Source organism: Tribolium castaneum, chromosome 2 (genome assembly GCF_031307605.1).
Source record: "Tribolium castaneum strain GA2 chromosome 2, icTriCast1.1, whole genome shotgun sequence".
Lineage (NCBI taxonomy): Eukaryota > Metazoa > Arthropoda > Insecta > Coleoptera > Tenebrionidae > Tribolium > Tribolium castaneum.
This window is the reverse complement of record NC_087395.1, coordinates 24,106,569-24,132,412: the sequence shown is the minus strand read 5'-3', so window position 1 is coordinate 24,132,412 and position 25,844 is coordinate 24,106,569. Positions and strand designations below refer to the sequence as shown.

General features: G+C 40.8%; 1 protein-coding gene across 4 annotated transcripts; it reads right to left on the bottom strand.

Annotated features, from left to right (window-relative positions):
- Positions 1–56: 56 nt before the first annotated feature.
- tnc (tenectin) lies at positions 57–14,351 on the bottom strand. Of its 4 annotated transcripts, none has more exons than XM_015983633.2 (7): positions 14,313–14,351; positions 11,629–11,718; positions 8,475–8,726; positions 8,165–8,419; positions 4,779–8,108; positions 809–4,724; positions 57–750 (listed from the first exon to the last, which is right to left on the bottom strand). In XM_015983633.2, exons 2-7 carry the CDS (start codon positions 11,708–11,710, stop codon positions 648–650), a joined length of 7,938 nt encoding a protein of 2,645 aa, XP_015839119.2. In that variant the 5' UTR covers positions 11,711–11,718; positions 14,313–14,351; the 3' UTR covers positions 57–647. The 4 variants fall into 4 exon arrangements, with proteins under 4 accessions (XP_015839119.2, XP_974469.1, XP_008198294.1 ...); XM_969376.4 differs by lacking the exon at positions 14,313–14,351 and adding an exon at positions 12,878–13,068; XM_008200072.3 differs by lacking the exon at positions 14,313–14,351 and adding an exon at positions 12,806–12,826.
- Positions 14,352–25,844: the final 11,493 nt, after the last annotated feature.

Below are 25,844 nucleotides of genomic sequence, written 5' to 3'. Positions count from 1 at the left end.
ACGAAACAGTCGTTGTGTGTGTTGGGAGTGTGGATCGGAAATAAGTGTGATGTGTGTGTAAATCATTTACATAATTTATTTATTTTTAATTATAGATAAATACTACATGATCTACTTAATTATATATAATATTGAGCATCCGTTAATATACAAGTAGCCGTCTAAGCGTTCAAGTAGCAGAAATATTTTTTGTAATTTAAATAGTCGGTTTAAGCTACATAAAATATGCTCTTTCTGCTAGTCAAACAACTCAGACTCGTTCGGGATACGCAACACAAATAACACTAATTATTATAAGAGCCCATGGGGTATATCAAATGGCTTATCAAAAAACGACACTTGAAAAAATCTAATTACAAAAATTGTAAAAAATTTCAGTTCAGTCATAATATAAATAAGTAGTCGAAAGTATACGTGTACATCACCAAAATTTGTTGTTTTCTCGTGCGATTTTCCACATGCACATGGGGACTCGACCAAGTCCTCGCAAAAAGGCACAAAACCTAAGTTATACAACAGATTAGAGTTCATTTTGGCACCCGAGAATGCTTTATGTTAAAGTTCGCGACTATAATCAATTATATAATTGTCTTATCACTTGCACAACACTCCTGACTCGTGCATTGTCACTATTCTCCTTCGACGGCTCATCTCCTCCTTCGCGACTCCGCCGCGGCGATCATCTGCCTCAGCATCGGCTCAGGACTGCAAGCCTTCGGATCACATTTCATCTGACCGTTGTCGCCACATCTACAACAAAACCAGTCATGCAAAAGCTCGCCTAAACAGTTTCTTTAAAAAGACTTACATGCAGTGGAGACACGGTCCAGATGCTGACTTGATCTCCTCGCCGACTTGATACGCTTTGTTCCTTATCTGGCATCCGCTCCGTTGGGCCCTGCCCTTGTAAGCGTGCGAGAAAAAGTGCGGAGGTAGTGTGGTTGTCGTTGTGGTGGTGGTCGTTGTTATATTGACAGAAGTTGCCATCGAAACGGGACATTCGTATCTCGGGCAACAGAATCCACGAATGGGCTCTTCGTGGCATCGCGGGATTGGCGGAGGACAGCTCTGCTGCAAACAAATGATGTCGCTGCGGAAACAGAAGCAGAAATCGCAAGGATCGTCGCGAGGGATTTGCTGAGCGGAAACGTAGACTTTGCCGCCGTAGCGACAAGTGCCAGGGCCGAAGGCACTTTGGTCCTCTTCGCCGTAGTCTTCCTCCTCGACGGGGGCTTGATAGTCGGGCGATTCGGGCATGCTGTGGGGTGGTGGCAGTGTTGTGGAACTGGTGAGAGTGGTGGACGGAGCGGAGGTGGATAATTCACCAGCGATGCCTTTCTTGGTCGCTTCTTCAACAGTTGGACCCGAAGTATATAATTCGGAAGCGTTGGGATGAGCGGTTGACGTGAGTGTTGGGGAAGTGAAAACTTCAGGTTTGGTTGACGTTTCGGGGCTTTCCTGGCCTTCGCCAGGGATTGCGGGGCGAGATTCAGTGGTTTCTTCACCACTGATTGGAGATCGTACCGTTGTAGGAACTTCAGTTGATTTTTCTTTTTCTCCTTCGAGACTTGGAACTGTGGGTCTCGCTGGAGCTTCTTCTTCACCTTCTTCAGGTTGTTGTCCTTCCGGTAGTGCAGGTACTGGTGTAACTGTAACTACCGGTTCCGTCGTTTCTTCTTCCGGAGCTTTAGGCGCTTCGCCTTCGCTTGGAATATGCTCAGGACGAATAGTAGCTTCAGGTTTGTAGCCTATAGTCGTATGAGCTTCTCCTTCCTTATCAGTAACTCCACCTTCTTCTGGCACATGCTCATGATCAGAAGTAGGAGGAATGTACTCAAATGGTTTAGTTTCCTTTTCTGTGACTCCCGCTTCCTCTCCTCCGGGAGTGGTTTGAACAGGAGGTTCTTCTTTTTCTGGAATTCTGGCTTCGGTACTTCCTTCAGGAACATAACCAGTCTTAACTGTTGTGACCTCGGGTTGTTCGGCACTCTTAAGAGTTGTACCTTCATGCTCATAGCCAGGTTTGACTGTGATTTCTGGTTGTTCGGTACCTTCAGGTTCATAGCTAGGTTTGACTGTGATTTCGGGTTGTTCTGCACTCTTAAGAGTAGTACCTTGGGGCTCGTATCCAGGCTTGGCTGTAACTTCTGGTTGTTCGGTACCTTCAGGTTCATAGCTGGGCTTGACTGTGATTTCGGGCTGTTCGGCGCTCTTGAGAGTGGTACCTTGGGGTTCATATCCAGGTTTGGCTGTGATTTCTGGTTGCTCGGTACCTTCTGGTTCATAGCTAGGTTTGGCTGTAATTTCTGGTTCTTCAATACCCCTAAGAGTGGTACCTTCGGGTTCATAGCTAGGCTTAGCTGTGATTTCGGGTTGTTCGACACCCTTAAGAGTAGTACCTTCCTGTCCGTAGCTAGGCTTGACTGTAATTTCTGGTTGTTCAACACTCTTAGCGGTAGTACCTTCGGCTTCATAGCCAGGTTTGACTGTGATTTCTGGATGTGCAGCACCCATAAGAGTAGTACTTTCAGGTTCATAGCTAGGTTTAGCTGTGATTTCTGGTTGTTCTGCACCCTTAAGTGTACTACCCTCTGGTTCGTAGCTGGGTTTGACTGTAATTTCTGGTTGTTGCTCGACAGCCTTAACAGTAGTACCTTCTTGTTCGTGGCCAGGTTGAACTGTTGTAATTGCTGGTTGTTGAGCTTCATGACTAGGTTGCATCGTTGTAATATCGGCTTTTTCAGCACCTTCAATTTCGTGACTAGGTTGTGCTGTGGTACCTTCTTGTTCTCCAGCACCTCTGAGTGTAGTAGCTTCAGGCACAAAACTGGATTTATCTGTAATAGCAGGTTCTCCTTCAACAGTTTTAGGAGTGCTTCCTTCAGGTTCATAGCCAGGTTTAGCAGTAATTTCTGGTTCTTCAGCTGCTTTCGAAGTGCTTCCTTCGGGTTCATAACCTGGTTGAATGGTTGTAACTTGCGGTTCTTCAGCAGCCTTAACAGTACTGCTTTCAATTTCATGAACTGGTTGTACCGTTTCTGGCTGTTCGGCGGCTTTAACCGTACTACCTTCAGGTCGTAGTGTTGTTCCTTCAGGTTGTTGAGTGCCTGGAGCATGCTCCGGTAAACCTTCGTCAGGCACATGAGGAGTAGTATGTTCCTCCCCACCAACTCTTTCCGTAATTCCAGCTTCTGGTTGTTGAGCTTCAGTCGGTTTGTGTTCTGGAAGTTGTTCAGTTTCAATAGGTTTGTGTTCAGGAAGTACCGTAACCACAGGTTCAGTGACACCAATAGCAGGAACATGCATAGTCGTGACTTCAGGTTCTTCGGCAGGTTTGCCCTCTTCACTCGTTTTTTCAGGTATTTCAGGAACTTGAGTTGCACCTTCATCATGTGTGGGAATTTGACCTTCTTGTGTCTTTTCAGTTACATGGCTTATACTTTCAGGGATCTTTTCTGTTGCGCTTGGTTCAGTAACAGCTTCAATAATTTCTTTTTCAGTTTCCTGTTCTGGAGCTTTTCCTTCAGTTACTGGAGCATGTTCAGGTGCTACAGTAGCCGGTAGTTCAGGTTCAGTGACGTGTTCTTCATGTGGATGAACACCTTCATCGTAATGAGGTTCTTGTTCTTTCACACCTTCAGTAACGTGTTCTTGTTGTGTAATGCTTGGTACTTCAGGCAATTCTTTCTTTCCTTCGGTTACACCTTCCGGAAGTTTTGTTTCAGCTTCAGGGACACTTGGTTTAGGATATTCAGTTGTTGCAGCTGGAGCTTCTTCTTTTCCAGCTTCAGGAACGTATTCTTTAGCCGGTTCAGTAGCACTTGCTGAACCTTCTTTAGTAGGTTCAGTGGTTACTTTAGCTTCTTCTTCAACTGAAGATTCAGAACTAACTTTATGAGCAGGTTCAGTAACTGATATCATAGTTCCTTCATGAGCAACTTCAGTAACACCACCCTTTACACCTTCAGTAACAGTTTCAGGAACACCTTCTGTTACACCTTCAGTTACAGCTGGAACTTCTTCAGACTTAGGAATTTCAGTAGCAGGTACTTCTCCCTCAATTGTTTTTTCTGTCACGATTTCTCCTTGTCTTTCCGTAACAGAAACTGGATGTTTGTCAGTTACAATTGCTGGCGATGAAGTGGTTACATGTTCTTCTTCCCTTTCCGTAGAAACCCGGCCAGAATCTATAATCTGGTGATATGTATGATCTTCTATAGCATTTTCTTCTTCATCTGGATGAACTTCGTCATGTCCTACACCTTCTGGGTATTCTGTAGTAACATGAACTTCAGGTTGTTGTTCACTTTCAGAACTAGGTTTGAGTGTAGTGCCTTCATGACTAATTTCTGTGGGTTGCAATTCTCCTTGTTTTTCAGTAACTTGTCCTTCTTCAATCTTTTCGGTTCCAGTTGCCATTTCAACTGGTACTTCTGTATGTGCAGGTACCGATTTGATCGTAGTAGCTTGTGGAACGTAGCTTTCGGGCGTCTCACTTGCTTCACTAACTTGTTCAGGTTGTTTATGAGTAACATGTTCTTCTGGTAGTGAATATTCTGGCAATTCAGTCGAATCGCGGCTTGAAGCGGTCGTACCTTCGGGTTTAACAGTACCTTCTTCGCTTGGTATCAAGATGTTAACACCGATTGTGCCTGGAACTGTTTCTGTGGTAGATATTTCAACTTTGTGACTATCTGATTCCATGCTAGTAACTCCAGGAACACCTACAATAAATAAATAAAATAAAGGTGTTATTTTATTAGTTAAAATTAACTTACTGCAACTGTATGTCGGACAACAACTGTCAGGTCCTTGATACACAGGCATACAGTGTTGCAAATTGGACGGAGGTGGTGTACAAGTTACAGACTCGCACTGCAAGATCGAACTAACACATTTGCAAGACACTTGACAGTGATTAATTGGTGGAACGTTGGAGTTGTTTTTGTATGTTTGTCCATCAACCAAACAACTGCCTTCACCAGGTATTCCAGGTTTCTCTTCTTCTTCAACATCTTCATGACCAGCATGAGGATAAGTAGGTTTTTCTGTACCTTCACCAGAAGGTTCCACTGGAGCGTTCGTAGAGTCGAATTCTCCGCTTGGAATCCTTGGAGCTTCAGTTGCTTGTTGTGGAGTTTCTGTTTCTTTTTCACTGGGTTGTTCCGTTGTAACTTTACCAATCGCAGATTCGGTTTCTTGTTCTTCTTCAACTGGCATTTGAGGGAATCTATGAGTAGTACCTTCAGCTTCTTCACTAGGTTTAATTGGAATGTGGGTTTGGATTTCGTGTTCTGTGACACTTTCTTCAGTTTGTCCAACTGGAGATGGTTTAGTCGTGGTTTTGTGTGTTTTCTCTGTCTCACCTTCTTCAGAAGGCACCGAAGTCGCAGTTTCGGTTCCAGTTTCTGGTACTTCAGGAATTATCTTTTCTGTTTGTTGTTCAGGAACTTCCGGCGCATGCTCAGGTTCCACGGGATAATTTGCAGGAATTTCGCCTTCGACGGGTGTTGGCTCTTCAGCATATTTTGTTGTTTCTTCAAGTTTTCCTTCAGTAATAATTTCTGGTTTTTCTTTAACTTGTCCTTCTGTAACGTGTTCTTCTGGATGTTCCGTTACTTGACCTTCATCAGCATGCGGTTGTGGTATTTCAGTGACTTGACCTTCGGGTGCTTCCGTTCCTCTTCCTTGTTCAGTCACATGGGGCTGAGGTACTTCAGTGACTTTGCCTTCTTCCACATGTCCTTCAGTGATATATTCTTGTGGTAATGTTGTTACTTCAGGGATATGTTTCTCAGTTACGTGTTCAGATGGTTGTTTGGTAGTTTCAGCTCCATATACCGGATGTTCAGTAATATGTTCCTTTTCAGGTACTTCAGTACCTTTAGCGACCTGTTCTTCCGTTATATGTTCAATTGGTGGTTCAGTAACTGGACCAGCAACATCAGGAACATGTGCAGCCTGTTCTTTTGGCTGTTCAGTAGATTCTTCTCCAATCTTGGCTTCAGTAACATGTTCCGCTGGCAATACAGTTGGACTTTCACTTTCTGGGCCTTGAGTAATATGTTCTTCCGGTAATTTAGTACTTTCTTCTTCGACTGAAGGTTCTTTAGGCAGTTCGTGTTCTTGAGGTAGTTCTTCTGTAACATGTTCCTGAGGCAATTCAGTACTTTCGCCTTTAACTTGTCCTTCAGTAACGTGTTCTTGTGGAACTTCAGTTTCACTTTCAGGTTTATGTGTTGCGTGTTCTTCAGTTTCTCCGGCAGGTTTGATCTCTGTGGGTACTGCTGTAGTTATTTGTTCTGGAGCATGTTCAGCAATCGGACCTTCAGTCACTGAAGGTAATATTTCTTTTTCTTGTTCTTCTGGTACTATGCCTGGTACTTGAGTAGCATGTTCTCCTGGCAACTCAGTTCCTTCCTTCGGTAATTCAGTACCTTGTTCCGGCAATACTGTAGCATGTTCTTTCGGTAACTCATGACCTTCTGTTACTTGGCCTTCAGGCACTTCAGTAGGATATACCAAATCTTTAGGCGGTATTTCAGTAATTCCACCTTCTGGTATATGTTCACGTGGTACTTCTGTACCTTCACCACCAGATACCGGTACTTCAGTGGCCTTTTCTTCCAATTCTGTCACATGTTCTTGTGGTACACCTTCTGTCACAGGTGCTTGTGGTATTTCTCCGGCCTTAACAGTCTGCGTTTCCGTTACGTGTTCTCGTGGAAGCTCAGTGCCTTCTTCAATTGGCTCTTGACCATTTTCTTCTCCTTTAGGAATATGACCGGACGGCAAATGCGTAACACCAACTTGTTCTTTTTCTGTTACTTCCGGAATATGTTCTTCTTGTGGCATTTCGGTACCTTTACCTTCAGTTTTCTCAGTCGCAGCTGCCATTTCATGCGGCAAACCAGAACCAATTTCAGGTGCAATCTCCGTAACGTGTTGGATTACATGTGGATGTTCAGTGGTACCAACTTCAGGTTCTTCCGGTACTTGTTCTTGTGGTACTTCTGTTCCTTTACCTCCGTGTGTTTCGTGTTCAGTAGCGTGTTCTTCTTCTGGTTCGTGTTCTTCTTCTGGTTCATGGTCTTCGATTGGTACGTGTTGTGGTTGTTCATGTTCAACTTCAGTGACAGTTGGCGGTAATTCGGTAATCTTTCCTTCAGTCACATGTTCCGGTTTTTCGGGAATTTCGGGTACCTTAGCTTCAGTTGCATGTTCCGGAAGTTCAGTAGCTTCAGCCTCACTTGCGGTTTCCGGTTGTTGAGGCAATTCTGTTCCTTTAGGTACTCCAATTTCTGGAGTTTCCGTAGCTTGTCCAGGTTCAATTTCCGGTTCTGTTACTTGTCCTTCGCCGGAACCAGCTTCATGTTCTTCAGTCGGATGTTTCGGATATTCAGTTTCTCCAGGATGAAGGATCTCGTCTTGTGATGGAATATGAGGACCAGCAGTTACAATTTCGTGTTCTTCTGGAATTTCATTCGTTTCTTCTTCTTGTGGTGTCTTGATAGTTGTTGGTACTTCTTGTGGTTCCGTGACGTGAGCGTGTTCGTCAAAGAGTGGCGTAACGCCTTTGACTGGTTCTTCGTGATCTTCCTTTTCGGGTATTTCAGGAAGTTGTTCGGGATGTTCTTTGTCAGCTTCGCTCGGTACAACTGTAACAGGTTCTTGAGTTTCACCTTCTTTGCCCACCGGTTGTTGTGTTGTCACAGATTCAATTTCGGGTCGAGCTGTTGCTTTTTCATCGAAACTACCAAGTGATGGTGTTGTGTACGAGTAGCCGGTCGTAAGTTCTTCTTCGGTCATGTGATCGCAGTCGTAAGAGTCCGCACAGCATTGTCCTTCTTTCGGTGGTAATGCCGTACAGTTGACTTTGTCGAGTGGCGTAGGGTTGCATTCTTGAACAGCACACACAATATCACCTCTCATGCAGTAGCAATGTTCGCATGGTTTTTCTTTGATGACTAGAGCACCGTCAGCGTATACTTCGTTATTGTAGACGCAGTCGACCGGTCCAGCGAGAGTCGTTGTTGGAGCTTGTGTTGTTGTTGTTGTGGTAATTAGTCTTCTGGTGGTCGTTTCTAGAAGGTTGTAATCGGGATGTTCTGTAATTATCGCAATTAGAACGCCAAGAACTCGAAGGGTTTCAAACGTGGCTTACCGCAATCGTACCGAACTGGACAACATACACCTTCTTGATAAACTGGTTTGCATCCTTCGACTTTGAGCGTACATTCTTGCATGACACAGGCCGTTTTGTTCCTGATGCAGTAACAAAGTTCGCACGGTTTGTTGGGATCAGACGGTACTCTCGCTCCGTCTGAATAGAACAGCCCATCGATGGAACACCCGTAAGCATCCAAATGACCGACCGCTGTCGACGATTGGGTGGTAGATGTCAAAAGTTGCACTGGTACTAGAAATAAGACCATTAGTACTGTACTGTTCGCTCCATTACCTGATTGTCGTACCTTCAGGGCAGGTTATAACAGGACAGCACTGATCCGCTCTTTTCTCGATTTTGCAGTCTTGACCGATCGCCTTTGTAAACGGACATACTCTTAGATAACACATGAGCATCCTATTATGGCAAGTACAATTCAAACATGGCTCGTTCGTGATTATCCTGTCTCCTTCGTCGTAATGTTGGAAGTTGTAATAGCAACCGGTTGAATCGGCGATTGGATAATATTCGATTTCTGTCGTGTCTTGTTCGTACGGGGCTGTACCATAACAAAAATTAGGTTAGTACCATGGGAAAAACAAATGTGGACCAGTATTCCGCGACGTACAGGTCAGTGACAAAATCAAGGACAAAATAGGAGCGGTACGAGTCGTACTTTGCATAATAAAATATGAACCGACACGCGCATACAAGTAGCTAAATGTTTAATAAAAGTCGCTAATAACCGCTTCAGTGAATGGATTAAGACACCGACAGCAAAACCAAGAGAACCAAAAGTTGCAGTTAATAAAATAATTTCTGTATTAACAGCGAAGTACTTAGTAAGAATTTTCCGACAATTTTAGCCGACCCGTCAATCAATCATCACGAATTGAACTGAATTCTTTCAGTTCTTTGAAAAAAGCGTAGGGGGTACAAAGAGGTCAGCTTGCGAAGCCTTGACTCATACTCAAACAGTCTACCGTAAATAGGTGCGAATATTTGCATAGCCGATTAAATCGGCCACCTGTCTCCAAACAAAGGTGGTACCTCTCAAAGTCCGGATGAGTGGTGCGAGTTTATCGTCTTTCACACATAATAACTTTCCTAATTTCGGTTGTTTGACTGGTAATGGTCATTCCGGGTTCCTTAAAGTGGAACCCGGTCGTCGAACTTGTACGAAAAAGAGTGAATTTGTCGGATTCATGCATGCAAGGAGGATGTCGTCGATGATATTCGCTTTTCGATCCGGTCCCCATGTCTTCTGTAACTGTAAATCCGGTTACATAATCACGATCCGCGCATATATCGCGTCATTTTCGAATGCAAAACGTATGCACGGAGGAAAAGGCGGCCTGGTAGTCGGCGTGGGAGAACCATCAGACGTCCGAGGAGACTGCTTGGGAGGTCAAGACGCGAACCTCGACTTCCAGCCGATTCGATTTTACACATGCCTCGTAAAAAGTGTGCTTTATTAGTAGCGGCTGTAATTACACACCGGATCGGGTTACCGCCGCCACACGAAAAACACCGCAAATCGACCCATTAACACCGCAGACGTTCCCGGTGGCGATACTCACGACTGACACCAGCATACCATCGCACATATTTGAATAAAACATCACGCGAAATATTCCAGACGCATGCTGGATGTGTTCCAATGAAGTTCGAGAAATTGCGGTTCTTAAAATTGGATACTTCGCATTGAAATTCATTACGTGCATTGTCTAATTGAATATGCATGGACAGTTGACGGTATTACATCTGTTACATTATGTTGACGACGTAATTTACTAGTTCACATACCAAATACCAACCTCGAAAAGTAATTGACATGTTCTAGTTCATACCTAGACGGTATAACAAGAATTTTAACAGCCTTCAAGATGACTCGCAGTGACCCCTTCCTGTATATTTGCATGTTGCGATTTTTATTTTCTAAAGAAAGAAAAGTAAATACACGAGAGACGGACTAAAGTCTCTCATTCATTTACCTTCTTTAATTGCAGACGCAAGGTCGAAATGAGAAAATACCAAAAAGCAAACGGACGAAAAGTCTCTCTCTTTTGCTGATAAAACGATATATCAAATCCCTCACGTAGGTCTAATGACCCCAAGAAACTGTACCGAAAAGTAAGGAAAAAGTGAAAGAACGGTATTTATTGATCGTGTTTGTCTTCGACAAGAAACTGTATTTCTTGTTTGTCTAAATGACAATGCAGCATCCATTCCAGATTAGAACGATTAAAACACATTTTCCAAGTTTGGTGTTACTCAAAACACAAAAAATATCAAAACAGCGTTTATTCTATCCCTTTTTTATTTTCTCGACTTCTCAAAAGTAACAGAACCCAAAATGAATAGAAAAATCGTACCCTACTAAAATCTAACAATACCTTAAACTTTTTCACAAAGATCCAGCATATAATTAAATTAGGGCTTATTATAAAATCCTCTAAGGACCTATTTATCATTAAAAATGTTGATTTATAAATAGTTCAAAACTTTGTGTTGATAAATACCGTTTAAAAAAAAGTCGATTTCAGAATAACGCCAAGAATCCCAAAAAATGCCAAATTTTTGAGTTAATAAATACAATTTGAAATAGTAATGGACAAGGAAATAAATAATTCTAGAACATTTAATTTTATATCAGAAAGAAATAAGCCAAAGTGGACTAACTACATTTTCAGGAATCGTTCATGTTGATAGTACGTAATTCGCTAAACCTCCAAACATTTAATAAAGCATATTGTCTTTACAAAGTAATAAAATCTAGAAAACTTGCTTCTTATTTCTGATAAAATTTGTGTAAATGTAGACGTCATAAGTTAAAAAGCACCGATTTCACTAATAAGACCCGCAATAAATTGTTCCGAAATAAATGTCTCCAATAAATTGTCTACGAATACGTATTACGAGTTTCATTTTCCTTTTTTTCTGGTGTCCTCCATTCATAGAATATGACTTTTACTCGCTGTCACTTTTAAAAGCGTCTCGTAAAACAAGAAAATGTGAACAATTTATGTAAATTCCGATTTGAATTAATTACCTTAATGAAAGAATTCGATGTTTATAAATTTTATTTTCCTGTCTATTTTTACAACGGCATTGAGATTCATCTCTTGACAAAACACATTAACGAAGATTTTATCGGAAAAAAGTGACGTTAATTGAAATAAATGTGAGCTTTTCGTACATGGCGTGTAATGAAAATAACAAATATAAATATCCACAAATATAATTACTCGTCTAACTGTTCAAATAGTTCACCTTGATCTTTGCTGTTCTTTTGTATGATACGTGGTAGTCGTCGTAATTACGGACCGTTAAAATACTAAGAAACGAGTGTCATTGTTTCACACTCGAACATTACCGGAGTCGGTTTAATTTTGTATCACCCTCTGATGCGATTACCGGAGTCGTTGGTTTGGAAAGCGATCAAAGAAAAAGTGACTTACCGGCTCGTGCAGCTTGCGGTGCCCAAAGGACGAAGAGCAGGACCAGGACCGGCCCTTGGAAAATTCGAGTCCACGCCGTCATGGCGCGTCCTGTAACAAGAAAAAAGATGGCATTCAGCACGCGTTCGTTGCTCTCGATTTGTTTCTTCCGTGGCGATCGCGATTTCATAGTCGAGTTTTTTCCGTGGGGTCTTTGACAGAATGGATGAAGGTTGTTGCAGTCAATGGGTCCGTATTGCATTTTAATGAGTTTCGGAGGCTCCTCGACGGCAATTTTCCTCAATTAAATCGCATTGTTAGAAGCGTTTAAGTGTCATTTTCGGGTGGTAAAAATTAGTGTTTGCGTCTACAGAGCGAACGAGTTGAGCAAACTGGCCGTGGGCCGGCGACACCGTTTTTCCCATGAGACGCCTTATTTACTCGTCAAAGCAAATGTTTGTCTAATTTGAAAGCTCGCGAAAGCTCCGGAGCGGTCCGGGGCTCCGGAAGATGCGTCTCGAATCCGGTCTTACCGTTTTTATCGTCTGACCAACGAGCTATATTTACCAGCAACCTGTTGGAGGACAATGTCAATGACTCGCCGCAAAAAAGCTTAATGATTCATCAAGGAAAACGACTCGAATGATGTAAGGAAGGATTTAATTCGAAGCTTGGCGGACAACCTTGACGAATTACCTAACAATAACTGTGTCATTAACGGCCGAATTTTCCGGGGACCGGAGTCACAAAACGGGATGGGATTTTTACGGAGATGTCGCACGACCGGTTACTGGACGATTACAGCCACTTTTGCCATTCGGGTACAGTTAAACGTAAGTTATAGGGCCATTATAGTGAAATTATTTAACCGGAAGGTTACTGGGACAATGGAACCCGGACCGGATTATTTCTTCGAACCGAACTGATTCATCGGATTTTTCTCCCGATAGGCTAATTATTATTGAACCGAATGCAAACAAAATAAAATAAATAACTCGGGATTCTTCTCCGTGTTTGTAGATACCTGGACCGATAGCCGTGGGAACTAGATAATGTTTGGAGACTAACACAGGGATGCAAAGTACGTTGGCAAACAGTCGGTGGTTAGCAAAGAAACGACCAGTTTACATTCAACTCCACGAAAAAAATATTTTTTTAATATTTTTTGTGTGTTACCCCAAAGCACTGCAATCCTCACCACTGCACTTTTTTTCCGGTCGATTTCGAGCAAAATTTCAGCACCAACACTCGGAGCACTCCGGGGACTTACCTCTTCGCAGATTGTCGGTGAAAGAAAAGAGTATTATAATGAAATAAACTCGGCACCGACCGGCAATGCGATGTCGTGTCTCTTTTGTCGAAGAATTTTTTTTCGTCTTCGGTTCGCGATTTATGTCCAGGAGGTCGACACCAAACCAAGAAGATCAAGCGGACAACCGACCGACCAGAAGTGAACTCATGCGAAGCTGCGCGCCGCAACTTTAAATAGTCGTCGGGGCGGGGGAATTGCTGCTCTTGGGCAACGAGTCTCTGGCGCTTTTACTGCCGTATGTGATTGGTTCGCCCCAGGGTAGAGAAGAAACGGAATGCACGACGCCGACGGCCAACAAACGCCACCCTTGACAGGACACGACCAACAATCGATTCATCGCAATTTGCCACTTTTTCCCCAAAAATTCAACAGTTTTCGCAAAATTCGCAACCTGGAGGACAAGACGCCTGCGGGCAATTGTAGATGCTCCCATAGAAACTGATTTGACCAAGACAAAAACCAAAATGCGATCGAAAAGCTTGCAGTGCATGTTTACAGGGTGGTTCAACTTTTAAGGCCCAGTTATTACAACTTCGTCAAAAAAAGTTTGGTGGAATAAAACGCCACTTTTTTTACCTTATTCGTTTACTTTGGGCAAACGTTCGCTTTCAAGTAGCTAAGTTATGGTTAGTCTTTTTTTGCCAGACATATTGTAGCTATAGTTTTGAAAAGAATTGCAAATTTTTGCAGTCGGTTAATCAAAATTTTGAAAAAGTATCGAATTTTGATTAGTTGTCGAGTTCTTATGGGAAATTACTCATCAATGAAGTTCGACGTCCTTGGAAAATCGCAGTGGTCTCATTTCACCGAACTAAGATTTTATCAAACCGCAGAATTATGACTAAAGTTTCAATATCGTCTCAATTCTTTACAGGAATTTCTAGTTAAAACACTTGATAATAAGTAGAATTTTACATTTTTGGACGGTAACATCGAATTTATAAAAAATATTTCTTGTCTTATTTCTTTTCCAATTTTTCCTAAAAATTTTCAGTAATGCTATAGAGAACCTGTTGATTACAAACCAACAATTCAAGGGCATTTCCGATTAAGACACTCGCTGATAAGCACGAATTAACAATTTTGTATGGTGACATAATTTATGTATTTCAATTCGTGATGATCTTGATAATAAAGTCGCAGCTATGCTGGTATTATTAGAAAATTAAGCCAGCCAGACGTCTGAATTTGATCTCCGTGTATCTTAAAAAACCTCTCGAGTTTTCCCGTGTAAAGTGTGAAAAAAAATTCGATTCCCATAATCGGTATGCGTCCGTCTAATTGCATGTTTACTCGTCGTAATTCACTCAAGAGTGAATGAGTAAACACCGTTTAACATAATATTTGTTCTCTACGATTCTGACGATAAAGCAACGAAATGTATATCACATACCACAAGTGATTGACAGTAACTTCAACGTGCGGTCACACCAGTAACTTTTGCGAAAAATTGTGATAAATCTAGAATATGGTGATGCAACAGACTGGCGTCGCGACGCTGGACCGGCTTGATAAAATCGTCGCCCCAGCATCAGCGCGCGCCTCTCCCTCGACCTACCCCTACACGTTCTCTATCGAACGATTTCATCTCACAATTATCAACCGAAAAACAAATGTGACTCATTCCTTGGCGAAAATTTCATTTCGAGGGTGTTTCCCTAACGGTGGGACGAAGAGATTTGTATTGTAATTACGCGTGCGGTTGAAAGGAAAATCGCTGATGCTTGCGAAACACTTTCACTGCTCTTCTCGAGGTGGTTAAAGAGGCCAAGAGCGATGGCCAAGTTCAAAGTCACCAGGGTAGGAGCATGTGGCCGGTGATGAATGGGACGGTAACATCCCATCTGCGGATTAAGCTCCTTCAGGGACGGATTCGCGAATTTATAACTAAAGTCCCGTTCTATAGGTTTTGACAAACTTTATTCCTTTATCTGTACGCAACTAGTGTAGGCCACCAAATTTTATTAAGTCAAAAATGAGTTAGCCGGCACAGACTGGCAGGAGTTGGGAAGGCGGAACTGCAGCGAGGGAAGTCCTAGTCCGGTCCTGTCCGGTCTACAGATGTCGGTTTTGCTTCATTGGCGGATTTGGGGCATCGGAGGGTCATAAATCAGATCAATACGATTTGTATTTACTCACTTAACAAAGGACGTGATTAATGGTAATCTGAAGTTACTGCGATAAACTCGAAAATACAGTTATTTTACACTTTTATTCCCGATGTGGGCGTTCGAAAAGCCGTCACAAATTATTTTTGATTAATTGTCGAATAAATCGGAGAAAAAATTCCGAATGCATACGTTGTTTCTGACATGTATACCGCAGCGTAGTCTTGGTGTTTCTTTTTGTGGATGTTCTTAATTTGGTGTGTCGGCAGCATGTGCATGCGGGCATGTTATAATTTGTGAAGGAAATTAAGCGCTGCCGGTCCCTCCGAAAAGGTTCAGACGGTTTTTCCCGAAACTGTGCCTCCAGGAAATTTGATATTAGCATCCCGACTTTCGAACGATTTGACATGGAGAGAGAACGTCTACATCAGACTGTCAAGCCGAATTCATCAAGGTTGAGGGATGGGAATTTTACAAGAGCCAGGGGCGGATTCGCTACGAGCAAAATTGCAAAAACTATTTCAGTTTTTAGGCAAAAATGTGGGGCTCGTGCGGTTGCAGGAATCGATGTGTAATGACAAACAGACGCACTTCGAGGAATAATTAGACAGATGGGCAATGGTCAAGCACGTGCTCGATGACAAAAAATCTTAAAGTGTGATTTTTGGAACGCCGAGGAAATGATTTCCCCGCGCCGTCACATTTCCGCTGAATCTCGTCTGAATTTGAACTTTGAGCGTTTCCAATCGGTGCAAAACCCACATCACGAATACCAAATCCGTGGAATTCGTTTTGCACAAACTGTAAAATCCAATATGTAGGTCTCTCTGCAATAATATCGGTGCGGTGTGGACTGCGGACGTCCCCATCCGGTGCATAAAAATGCCAATATCCAGTCGGAGTCTCTCCGAGCGATCGCTTCTGTTAGAATAAAATAATGGTCGGATTTATGTGACGCAAACGCACACGTAATAAATATGAATGAGTGTTAGTTATTGGAAAGTCATCATTGCCACATTCTCACATGGAGCGTGGGAGTCGGTGCCGGAGCAAGTGCAACTGATCTAGGTTAAGAACGAGGCTGTCGCGGCATTTTCAATTGAAATTCGATTAACGAGACAATGGTCACCGGGTCACCCCGTTCGACGACGACGTCGACCAAACGACGAAAAATCAAAATCGGTGCGCTATTCCGGTCACGGAGAGCACGGAGGATGCATTATGTACAAGCCAAGCGACGAAAAAGTCGCTGATTAAATGATTGACATGTCAAGACGCAAGAGTGTTATTAGCCATTATTTATGAGGCAAAAATCTAATCGGTATTTTAATGAAAACATGGATGTTTCAATTAAAAAAATCTCTTGGGTTATTACAAACTTGCAAAACCACCACAGGTGCCGGATTTTAGTCCAATCAATTCTGCGTGGTGCATATAACTGTAGTTGAAGCTTCCGACTGAAAGAAATGTTATTTTAAAAGAGGTGTCAAGTTATTATCGTTTGTAAATAATGACTACACGACCTTTTAAATTAATGCTTTCAATTTTTTCAACCGGCTTTGCTCCCGTATGTTGAAAAAAGCACAAGACAAATGAGAATTTAATGATAATTTTTTAACAAAAATTTCACATTGCCTATTCGGCTAACTAATTAATATTTGCCAAACAAAATGATAAAAGAGTTCGACATCGTGTTCTGGTCTTATTTATGAGGCAAGACTTTGTAACTTTAGAAGCCACTTGCCCCAAGATAGTTGATAAAATGTCATAAAAATAAAGCTCTCGAGATAGGGGAGGTAAGTCTATGTCGATATCAACTTCCGTAACTTCGAAACTTGTTTCATCCTTTATATGACGTCGTAAATTAAATTGACAGGATATAATCCTCCTAAATACTTAATAAACTCTCCGAAAATTTGTTTTTAAATTTTGATTACAATTAATTATGGAAAGGATCTCTCATTTATTATTTTAATCGCTCTCCCGCCGTGTTGTCCTCGCTATTAATTAAACTCACAAAATTCGTTTCACGTCTTTATCGCAAAAACAACAATAAAAAATTCGATGGCGCCACGTCTGCCCTACAATTCTTCTTAAATGTCGCATGTTTAACTGCGGGGAGGTGATTGTTTTAGGTCCATTTTCGTGTTCTCCTCTCTCATACATAATTCCGTGTTTTCTTTTCGGGGTGAGTTATTTCACCCTTCAGGTCGGGTGCGCGAAAAATAACAAATACACGACATTAAAATTTGAGGGATAAATAATGGGACCCGCTGGTCGAATATCCATTTAAAAGTTTGATTAGATGGACACTGAGTTGGATGAGAATGGGGTGACGATGATGAGGATTTAGGAGTGCGGCTTTGGGTTTTGGGATGAGAGATATTCTTGTATGGTTTTTGGGTTAAAAATGCATGAAATCGACACTCCCGGCGCCGTATTGCGCATTTTAATGATCGTGAGAGTTGTAGTGTTTCCGATTTTGCTATTCAGGCAAGAGTTGGTATATTTATAGAATAAAATGAAGCACTTGTATTCTTGGAGCCACTGTCGGAGATAAAGCCTCGGTTCAATGCTCCATCGAGCGTCTATTATATCCACCCCCGACGTGCTAGCCCTCGGAGGGCCGCCTCCGGTGCCCCGACAATGCTCTACCGTTAGGTGGCAATTTGGAGCGTCGATAATTATTTCGGGGCAGTAATTTGGTCAATGTCGATTCCTAATACAGGCAATTTATCTTTTAGATGCTAAATAACAGTATCCTCTATTCAACGTAAAATCGAGGCGATGGCGCGCCACAAAAAGCGCCCAACGTACGTGAGCCAATTTCTGTTCGTAATTCGATATCGTGTTGTTTTTTGCCTTGCAGTAATCAGCGGCTCAACAAACGCTTAAGTACTTTTTGGCGGGGCCCGGACGTTTTTACATCGGGGTGTCCCGTTATGGCCAAGGAAACAATATTGCTTCATACGAGAGAGGCGCCCCAGGGCTCTGACCCGCTCAGGAATCCCGAATCATATGCAATTAGATAAAACACGCCAACTTGCGCCTCCAAACAAACGTTTACCCCGTTTACGATATCGAAATTTGAGAAATACAACGACCAGAGCTAGATTTACCGTAATGAACCGTTCCTCGTTTCTGTTAATAAAATTATAATTATGATAATGCGATTTTGTTGGCCTTTAGGTCTAAAGGCTTGTGTTACTACTATACGTATGCCAGATTCCTTTTGTCGACTCTTTAATATTTTATTTACCGTAAACTTCAAGCAATTTACGTCGTATGCTAAAATCAGTAAAAGCATTATGAGCACTAACTCGCCAAGCTTTATGCCGTGTGTACACAGGTGGTCCAAAAAATAACTCTTTTTTACACTTAACGCGAGTAATACATTTTGAATAAAACTGCATCAAATTAATCGAGAGCGGTTATCGCACCATTGTTGCAGGATTTTTCAACAAATTCATAGTTTATTGTTCGACTAATCTGAAACCAAGTATGAAAAAATTCAACTGCTTTTAATAAACATTTAATATTTCAAAAAAATCAAAAATTTATCACGTTAGTTTAAAAGAGGGACAAAGCTTGAACGTAATTGAGTTAAATTGAGGCTGCATTTTTGCTTCCACCTTTAAGCCAGCTGTATATTGTCTCTAAAAGCCTCCACTTTAAGGGCACTAAAAATGTCATACAGGGGAGTGTAAATGACACCTAAAAGGCATCGAGATGTCTTTCAAGACCCCAAGTAACTACATGTCACTAACTTTTCCACTGGTCTCATTTGAAGGATAATAGTACAAAGAATTTTTTATTTTTCTTAACTTGTCTGAATTTCAACAACACATCCTTTGTTGATTTTGTTTGCAAACTTGGTTAACTGTATTCTACTTAAATAGATTTTATTTAAAAATTTAGTCCATTATGCAGAAACAGAAAACTAAAAAATTGGTGTGGTATGAATAATAGATCGTCTGACATTTTGGTGAGTTTGTAAATTTACTTGAGTGGGATTTTTATTACAAATGGTTCGGAATAATATCATCTGATGCCCTAGAAGCTCTGAGGTCACTTCTGGAATCTGTCGCCAATTATAAAAATTGAAGTCAGGTGCAATTTCGATAAGACCTGTCAGAACAATGTTTTTGTGGACGACCCGAAAGAATCTTAACAGTAAATAGAAAAACATGACCCATAAATTAAGATTAGATAAATCATGTTTTGACCGAGTAATGTTCTAACTGTAAATTAGTTAATTTATTATGAAATCACTATAGTCTTTGCGAGTTTTTTTCTATAGTTCGTGTCAGGTCCATTCTTGTGCAGACTCATTATCGGATCATTAATTTTAAGACGTTGGGATTCTCCGAAAATTTCGGTTAATCGAAAAATTGTCCTTGCCGAAATCAGGTCAGTGCTGTGGTCCAGGTTGATGAACTTTTTTCCACACTGGTGTGTCAATTTGCAGATAATTACCATCCTAATTTAAATATACGCATGTGTTATATTTTCCGACACCGAATACAGTTAGGCACAATAGAAAGACACCGCCTGGGGCATCAATCAAAATTGCGGTTAGCACAAATCGTGTGGGAGTGTCATTCGATTCCGTAACGGCTTTCGATTTTTCGAAAATTTTTCCGTCTCGAGGATCGGCGTGTCTTGTCACCAAGAACAGGATACGAAGACATCGCCATAAATTATTGATCGGCGCTCAGGTTATTTATAAATTGAGATGTACACACGTGTAAACATTATTTTTAACAAACGGATTATTTTTAAACATTCGTCAGAATCACGATTTTTTTCCCCCGATTCTCTGGAATTTTTGACTTCCGAGAGGATGCTTGCGGGCTTCGTCACAAAGTTTTGGTTTACGTGAGGTCACGCCGACGTAAATCAGTTTTCGACGTGTAAACAGTGACGACCTTCGCTAAATTCGAGACGAAACTTCATGTCTTGATCGATGGCAATTAACAGCTTTTTTGTTTGCCAAGTCGTTTGGACGCTAACGGATTAATGCAAAGTGACACGTAGGAAATATCCCCGACTTGAGTGGGCCGTGGTTAAACAAAGCCAATTTTGGAATGGGTCAAGTGAATTTCCAAGTCAAGGTTTTTTGCGGTTCTCCCATAAAGAAATATTTCGAAGCCGGAACTGGCCCAGACCGGAATTGATGACCCCGAGGAAGGGGCGATAAAAATATATCTGGGGTTGCATCAGACCAAGCATTGAATTTTTATTTGATTGAAAGTTGTTTACTAAACAATGATCGAATCGTGAAATCACAAACTCTCGACGAACCTTCAGTAGTCAATTTGTAATTCAACTTAATTTTTTAACTCGTTTTAACCTTTTCAAAATGGTATTGATTGTTGTAATAAAGTATGTTTTTAAATGATGAGCAATAACGTCACTGTGTACAAGACTTGTTCTCAAGAAAAAAAACTTTTTTTTTAAATAAATAAGTGTTATTTGTGATACTGGCATTTGCATTTGTATTTGTAAACAGGGAAGTAAAATACAAAGTGGGTGAAGCGTGACTTTAGGTGCAAAAATCCCGATGTATCATTGCACACGATGAGCCTTTGGCTGCTATTTTACATGAAATCAGAAATAATAACTTTTCGTCCTGGTTTTCAGCAGAAATGGCACAATAGCTTTGCTTGCTGGACTTAAATTAACATTTTTCGTTGTAATAAAACATCTTCCCACTCTTTATTTGTAAAATATTGAAGCGAGTACGTGGTTGTCGAGCGATTCCGAGTGCACCACTCTGATCCCACCAGAAGCAAAACAAACTCCTTGGCAACCCCCTAGAGGTGTACAACCATCTGTTGTTTCACGTTGAATCAATACCAAAGTATTGTTAAGAAGCGCAACCCCGACAATAGAAAGCTCTCGGGAAATCGTCTCGAATGATTTAAGCGCTAAACGTTCGAAAAATGAATTAGTGGACGCCGTGTGCGTGAAGGCATCGTTTCCAAGAAGCAGCTTGCTTTTAGGATATCAGATAGCGAGATGGTAAATTGCGGCCAGCGGACCGTAAATCTGCGTTGCATCCTCCATCATGTTGATGACTGCCATTTGCCGTGCAGCTAATATGCTAATTTCCTGTTCTTTGCTCCACTGATGATGAGTATTAAAATTCGAATCGTGGACGAGTTGACCCTCTCTCGAATTTTTTCAAAAGGGAATCAATCACGTGAGTGGGGGTAATTAGTCAGAAGTGGAGTACTTACTCCCCGACGTGATACAATCCACCAGCTTGCAAATTACATTACTGCCGCAATTATGTTCGTATTTTAGACGGCGGAGACGTATCGGTTTGACGTTTATTGAATTTACAAGATAATAGTGAGAGGTTTGGTGGGACTAAATTTCAGTGCTCACCATCACTGACTCATGAATTCTGTTTGAGACGAGGAGATCACTTTTAAAAATCATTTGTCGTCGATCCATTATTTATGTAGAAGTCATCAATTATCCGGTACATGAAAAGATCCTATCAGACTTCGATAATATGACTTAAATATTAATCGGCTTTCATGTCTGCCGATATACAAGATTAACATCTTCTACCGAGTTCGCTTATAAGGGCCAAAGATCTAATCGGATTCGAAATACCCTCCACGATTCGCGACCAAAAGACCTTGATCCAACGCAAGGAACGATAAATAAGTGATTCACGAGTGAGCGAAACGTATTGTTGGGATTCATTACACAACACAAGACGGATAAAAATGAGGCAATAAAGTACGACAGACGATAGAGGTGTTCATTTTATTGACGTTTAGATGAGTCAACTATAATTATACATTATAATTATCTTATTTTTTATCTCCTCTCCTCTAATTTCTACTTAGAGAGTCTTAGAAACGTAAAATTACATATAATCCTGAAAAAACTTCCATATTATTATGATATCAATCTAAAAATACACTCACTGTGAAGCCTTAAAGCAGGAAGCAACTTTTCTATGTGAATTTATAAGTAAATAAAACGATATATCAACAATACTCCACTTTTGGGAGTTAACTTCGGCGGTTTTCTAGTCGAGGAGACTTGGGACAAATTCTTTCATTCCGCCCTCTTCCAGGCTGTAAGAGGCTTAATTAATTAAAACAAGTTTCGCTCGAGTGTTAAATTAGTTTATCCAAAACATCGGCTTTTAGCTAAAGCCTTTGCAGCAACAACGTCAATCACCCTAAAAATTCAATAAATTTCCAGCACATTTAACGACCATTAACGCTTTACGATACTTGGTCTTACAATGTACCAATTTTTGTCCGAATGTGTGAAACGAGCCGACCTTTAGTCCTCTCGTCCTTCAAGTGTTGTTATCCTACCGTCTAGTGAAAGTTACGAAACTGTGAAATTTTTTCTCCGCTTCGTTCCTTTAATATTCGTCCCACGTCCCGCCATTAATTACCGCCGAGACACGTGTGCTCCAAGATAATAACCCTCCTCTTTGGCTAAACTGTATGGCTCTCCAAGATTCTTGGAGCGTTTAAGGATGATAATAAAATAAAAAGCGTACTCTTTTACGACTGTCCGGATGACCATCTCCCATGTTTGGATAGCGCTCGGATCCCTGAACCTAATCTCGCTGAATCCTTGTACAGGACCGGCACGAAAGAAATACTTGATAGATGCTCAACACTAATTATAGACCACTTTGCGCTAAATTGATCCAATAAAATATCGCAGAACGGATAATTAAGATAATTAAATAATTTATATCCAACTTCCTACTTGCATGATTTAGTGAGCACTCACGGTGCACCAATTAAATGTTATCCAAAGAAACCGATGCACCCTTACTGGTGCTTGTGCGAATGGCTGGGACGGAGTTTCTCCGATTGTGGCAAAAATCGTAATTAAATATGGGAAGCTATGGGCGCCACTTAAAGAAATCGCCAATACAATAGTTAAGGGATTGTCTTGGGTCAATGGGTCGTGTTTGAACAAGTTTTACAGTAAATTAACCCTGGTTAAAGATGACTGAACATTGCTTCTTTATTAATTTAAGTTAATAATAAACACTAAATGAATTCCTAGAGAAATAGTCAAGCTGCACCTAATTTATACACCGCGGAACGGTACTTCTCACACTTGCGGAAAAAACGCTGAAACTCATTTAGTCATCGATTTTGATTAAATCTGGAAATAATTGTCGGCTCTGCTCCCTTATGAAAAACCCGCCGCATCCATCGAAATAAAAGCTTTTAGAGCTTGCTCTCTATTTGCAATTCAATTACGTATTCGCTGACTGTCAAAGGCGTACAGTCCGTATCGAATGAAAGATGTCTGTCTCTCGTCGATTTTTCACATTTCGAAATTGAAGGGTTGGTGGTCGCGTCCTTCAATTGCGGCATTGTCAAGGTCGTCGCGCAAATTGATGTGGTTATTTTCATCCGAAACAGGTTATATGGATTTATCGTGTGGTCGTCGTGGCGACTACAATGAACGAAAAAATTATACCATCACTATAATCATTAGCATATCATTAGCACGCGTAATTACAAGACAGGGACTGTACCGAGGGAGTTAAAACCGAATTGATGGCGGATTTAATTCCATCTCGGACATGGAATTAATGCTTTTACCGGGGATTAGAGCAGCTTTCGACTATGCATCGGGACGATTTCTTAACGCGAGATAAGTGAAATTGGATCTGTCGGCTCGACGTAATTCGATTAATTTTACAAGAATTTCTGATATTTCGATGTAATTTTATTACTCGATGCCGAATTCCATTATCTAATGGCACATAATGCGCTAATACGAGAGCCAATTTCAGGAAATACGAGCGCATGCACGCTTTCGGAATTTAATCCCGAATTAAAATACACGGGATTGCAGAGGAATTTTTAAACGCACAACACCCATCTATTCCCTGTCTTCTCAATTAGGGATTTTTGGTCGCGGACCCTAGTGATCACCATAAATCCGTAGATTTATGTCACCCATTATCCGTCTGGGCAATAGTTAACAATTACATAAAAAATAAAGCAATAAATAACGTCCGACCGTTCGATACTTATATTTAATATGCGGAAATGTACACAACAATTTTCAGCATCTCCTAATGAGTTTCGAATAAATCAAGCGAAACTAATACGGGCGATGCGATATCATAATTAAAATAGCAGAGCATCATGTAAATATCGCTGCTAATTTTACAATAATAACGATTCGACGACGTAAAAATCCTTTCCGGTGGGCATAAATGTTGAATTTAATTAGCTACGTATACAGTAGTGTGAACATTTTAATCTGAATTCTCTCTTGCCATTTAAGGTTTAATGATGATTATGCTCACGGCATATGAACAGAAATACCGTTCCGTTTTATCTTTTGTCTCACATTCGGAAAAATTTCATTTTTGAAATGCGATTCCTGAAGAACTTCATCAATTTCACGGCAGCTTTACTGCACATAAATTATTGCGAGTGCTGTTTATTGTAAACGGAAACATAAATAATCAATAATTAACGGAGGATGCGACGTTAAAGTGGTAACGATCTGTTTAAATAGTTTTCAAGTAATACACCGGAGCGGATGAGGAATGTCGTAAAGTAGTCGGGAGGGCGGTTTTTCTGAAATTTTCACCTTCGAGACGGCACGAAGGTCGGCTAATCATATTTTGATGGAAGGTTGTTTAAAAATAATCTTTGTTTAATCGTGAGTAATCGATAATGATTATTAATCGTGAAATTGCACCTAAGGACACGCAAATGCATCGAAGATCAGCTTTGCAAAAAATACACGTAAACTGCAGCCGAGTATATGTACAAGAATTCACATCTCGATTTACAATAAATTATATCCAAGTGTAATTTAGATACATATTTTCTTGTATGATTCTTATTTTATCGAATTCTTCCACAGACATTAAACTCTGTCTAGATCATTATTTCAATTTTTCTAAATTTTGACAAAATTATAAGAAAATAAAAGTAGGAAGGTAAAAATCATTTGATTTTGATTATCATTTTTTCTGACGTTTATTCACTTATTTGAACCACAATTTTTCATGAATATCCTTAAAATTAGCTATATTTCTGCCTTAATAAAATAGCTTTATTTTGAAGTGACCTGTAAAAATTAATGAGTTCGAAATGTACGATGTTTCACATTGGGTTTCTTCATAGAGAGGGGCATTTTTTCTCAAACAATTTTTTCATAAAGCTCGGGTTATTACGAGCAGCCGTCGCGACGCCTTATCATGACATAAAATAATTATTTCGTTTAATGAAGCTACCAGCTCTACAATTAACTCGGTTCTATTTCGAGCTTTATTTTTCAGAATTTACATAAAGCGTAACAAAATGACTAATTGCCTGTTTCCTCTCTGAGTGACACTTTTGAGTGGAATAGCGCCCCAGGTGCTGAATTTTTTAATTAAAATAATTCGAGTTTTTATGATTTGGTCCAAATTGAGTTAATAAGATTTTTATTATCGTTGCGAAATTCGGTCACTGTCAAATATGGAGAATCTCCCAAAAGCGTATTTTTTACTGGGTGATTATCCTCCAACTGCGTATTGAAGCAATTTTTCGCTGACCATTTCTGGGAAGTGACCCAAATGGCGCTGCATCATGAGTCAACGGAAAAGCCCCCGATTATCGATGCACATTCGAGAGCACGGCCATGGGAACGTCGTCGAAAAAATAAAAACGGTAGAATTTTAATAATTCCGTGTTATTAGGGAGGAAAATTGCACGATTTTACAGTCGCAAATGACCCTCGCATACTCGTTCAGGTCGTGGCAGGTCATACACGATGATTTACGTCCTAGAAAGATTATTCGC

What these genes read in the sequence shown, in the direction of transcription:
- tnc (XM_015983633.2), bottom strand. Translation starts at nt 11,710, where the DNA reads ATGACGGCGTGGACTCGAATTTTCCAAGGGCCGGTCCTGGTCCTGCTC. An exon ending in TCCAGTTCGGTACGATTGCG is followed by an intron (nt 8,109 to 8,164) that starts GTAAGCCACGTT and finishes CGATAATTACAG; the next exon opens with AACATCCCGATTACAACCTT. An exon ending in GGACCGTGTCTCCACTGCAT is followed by an intron (nt 751 to 808) that starts GTAAGTCTTTTT and finishes GTTTTGTTGTAG; the next exon opens with ATGTGGCGACAACGGTCAGA.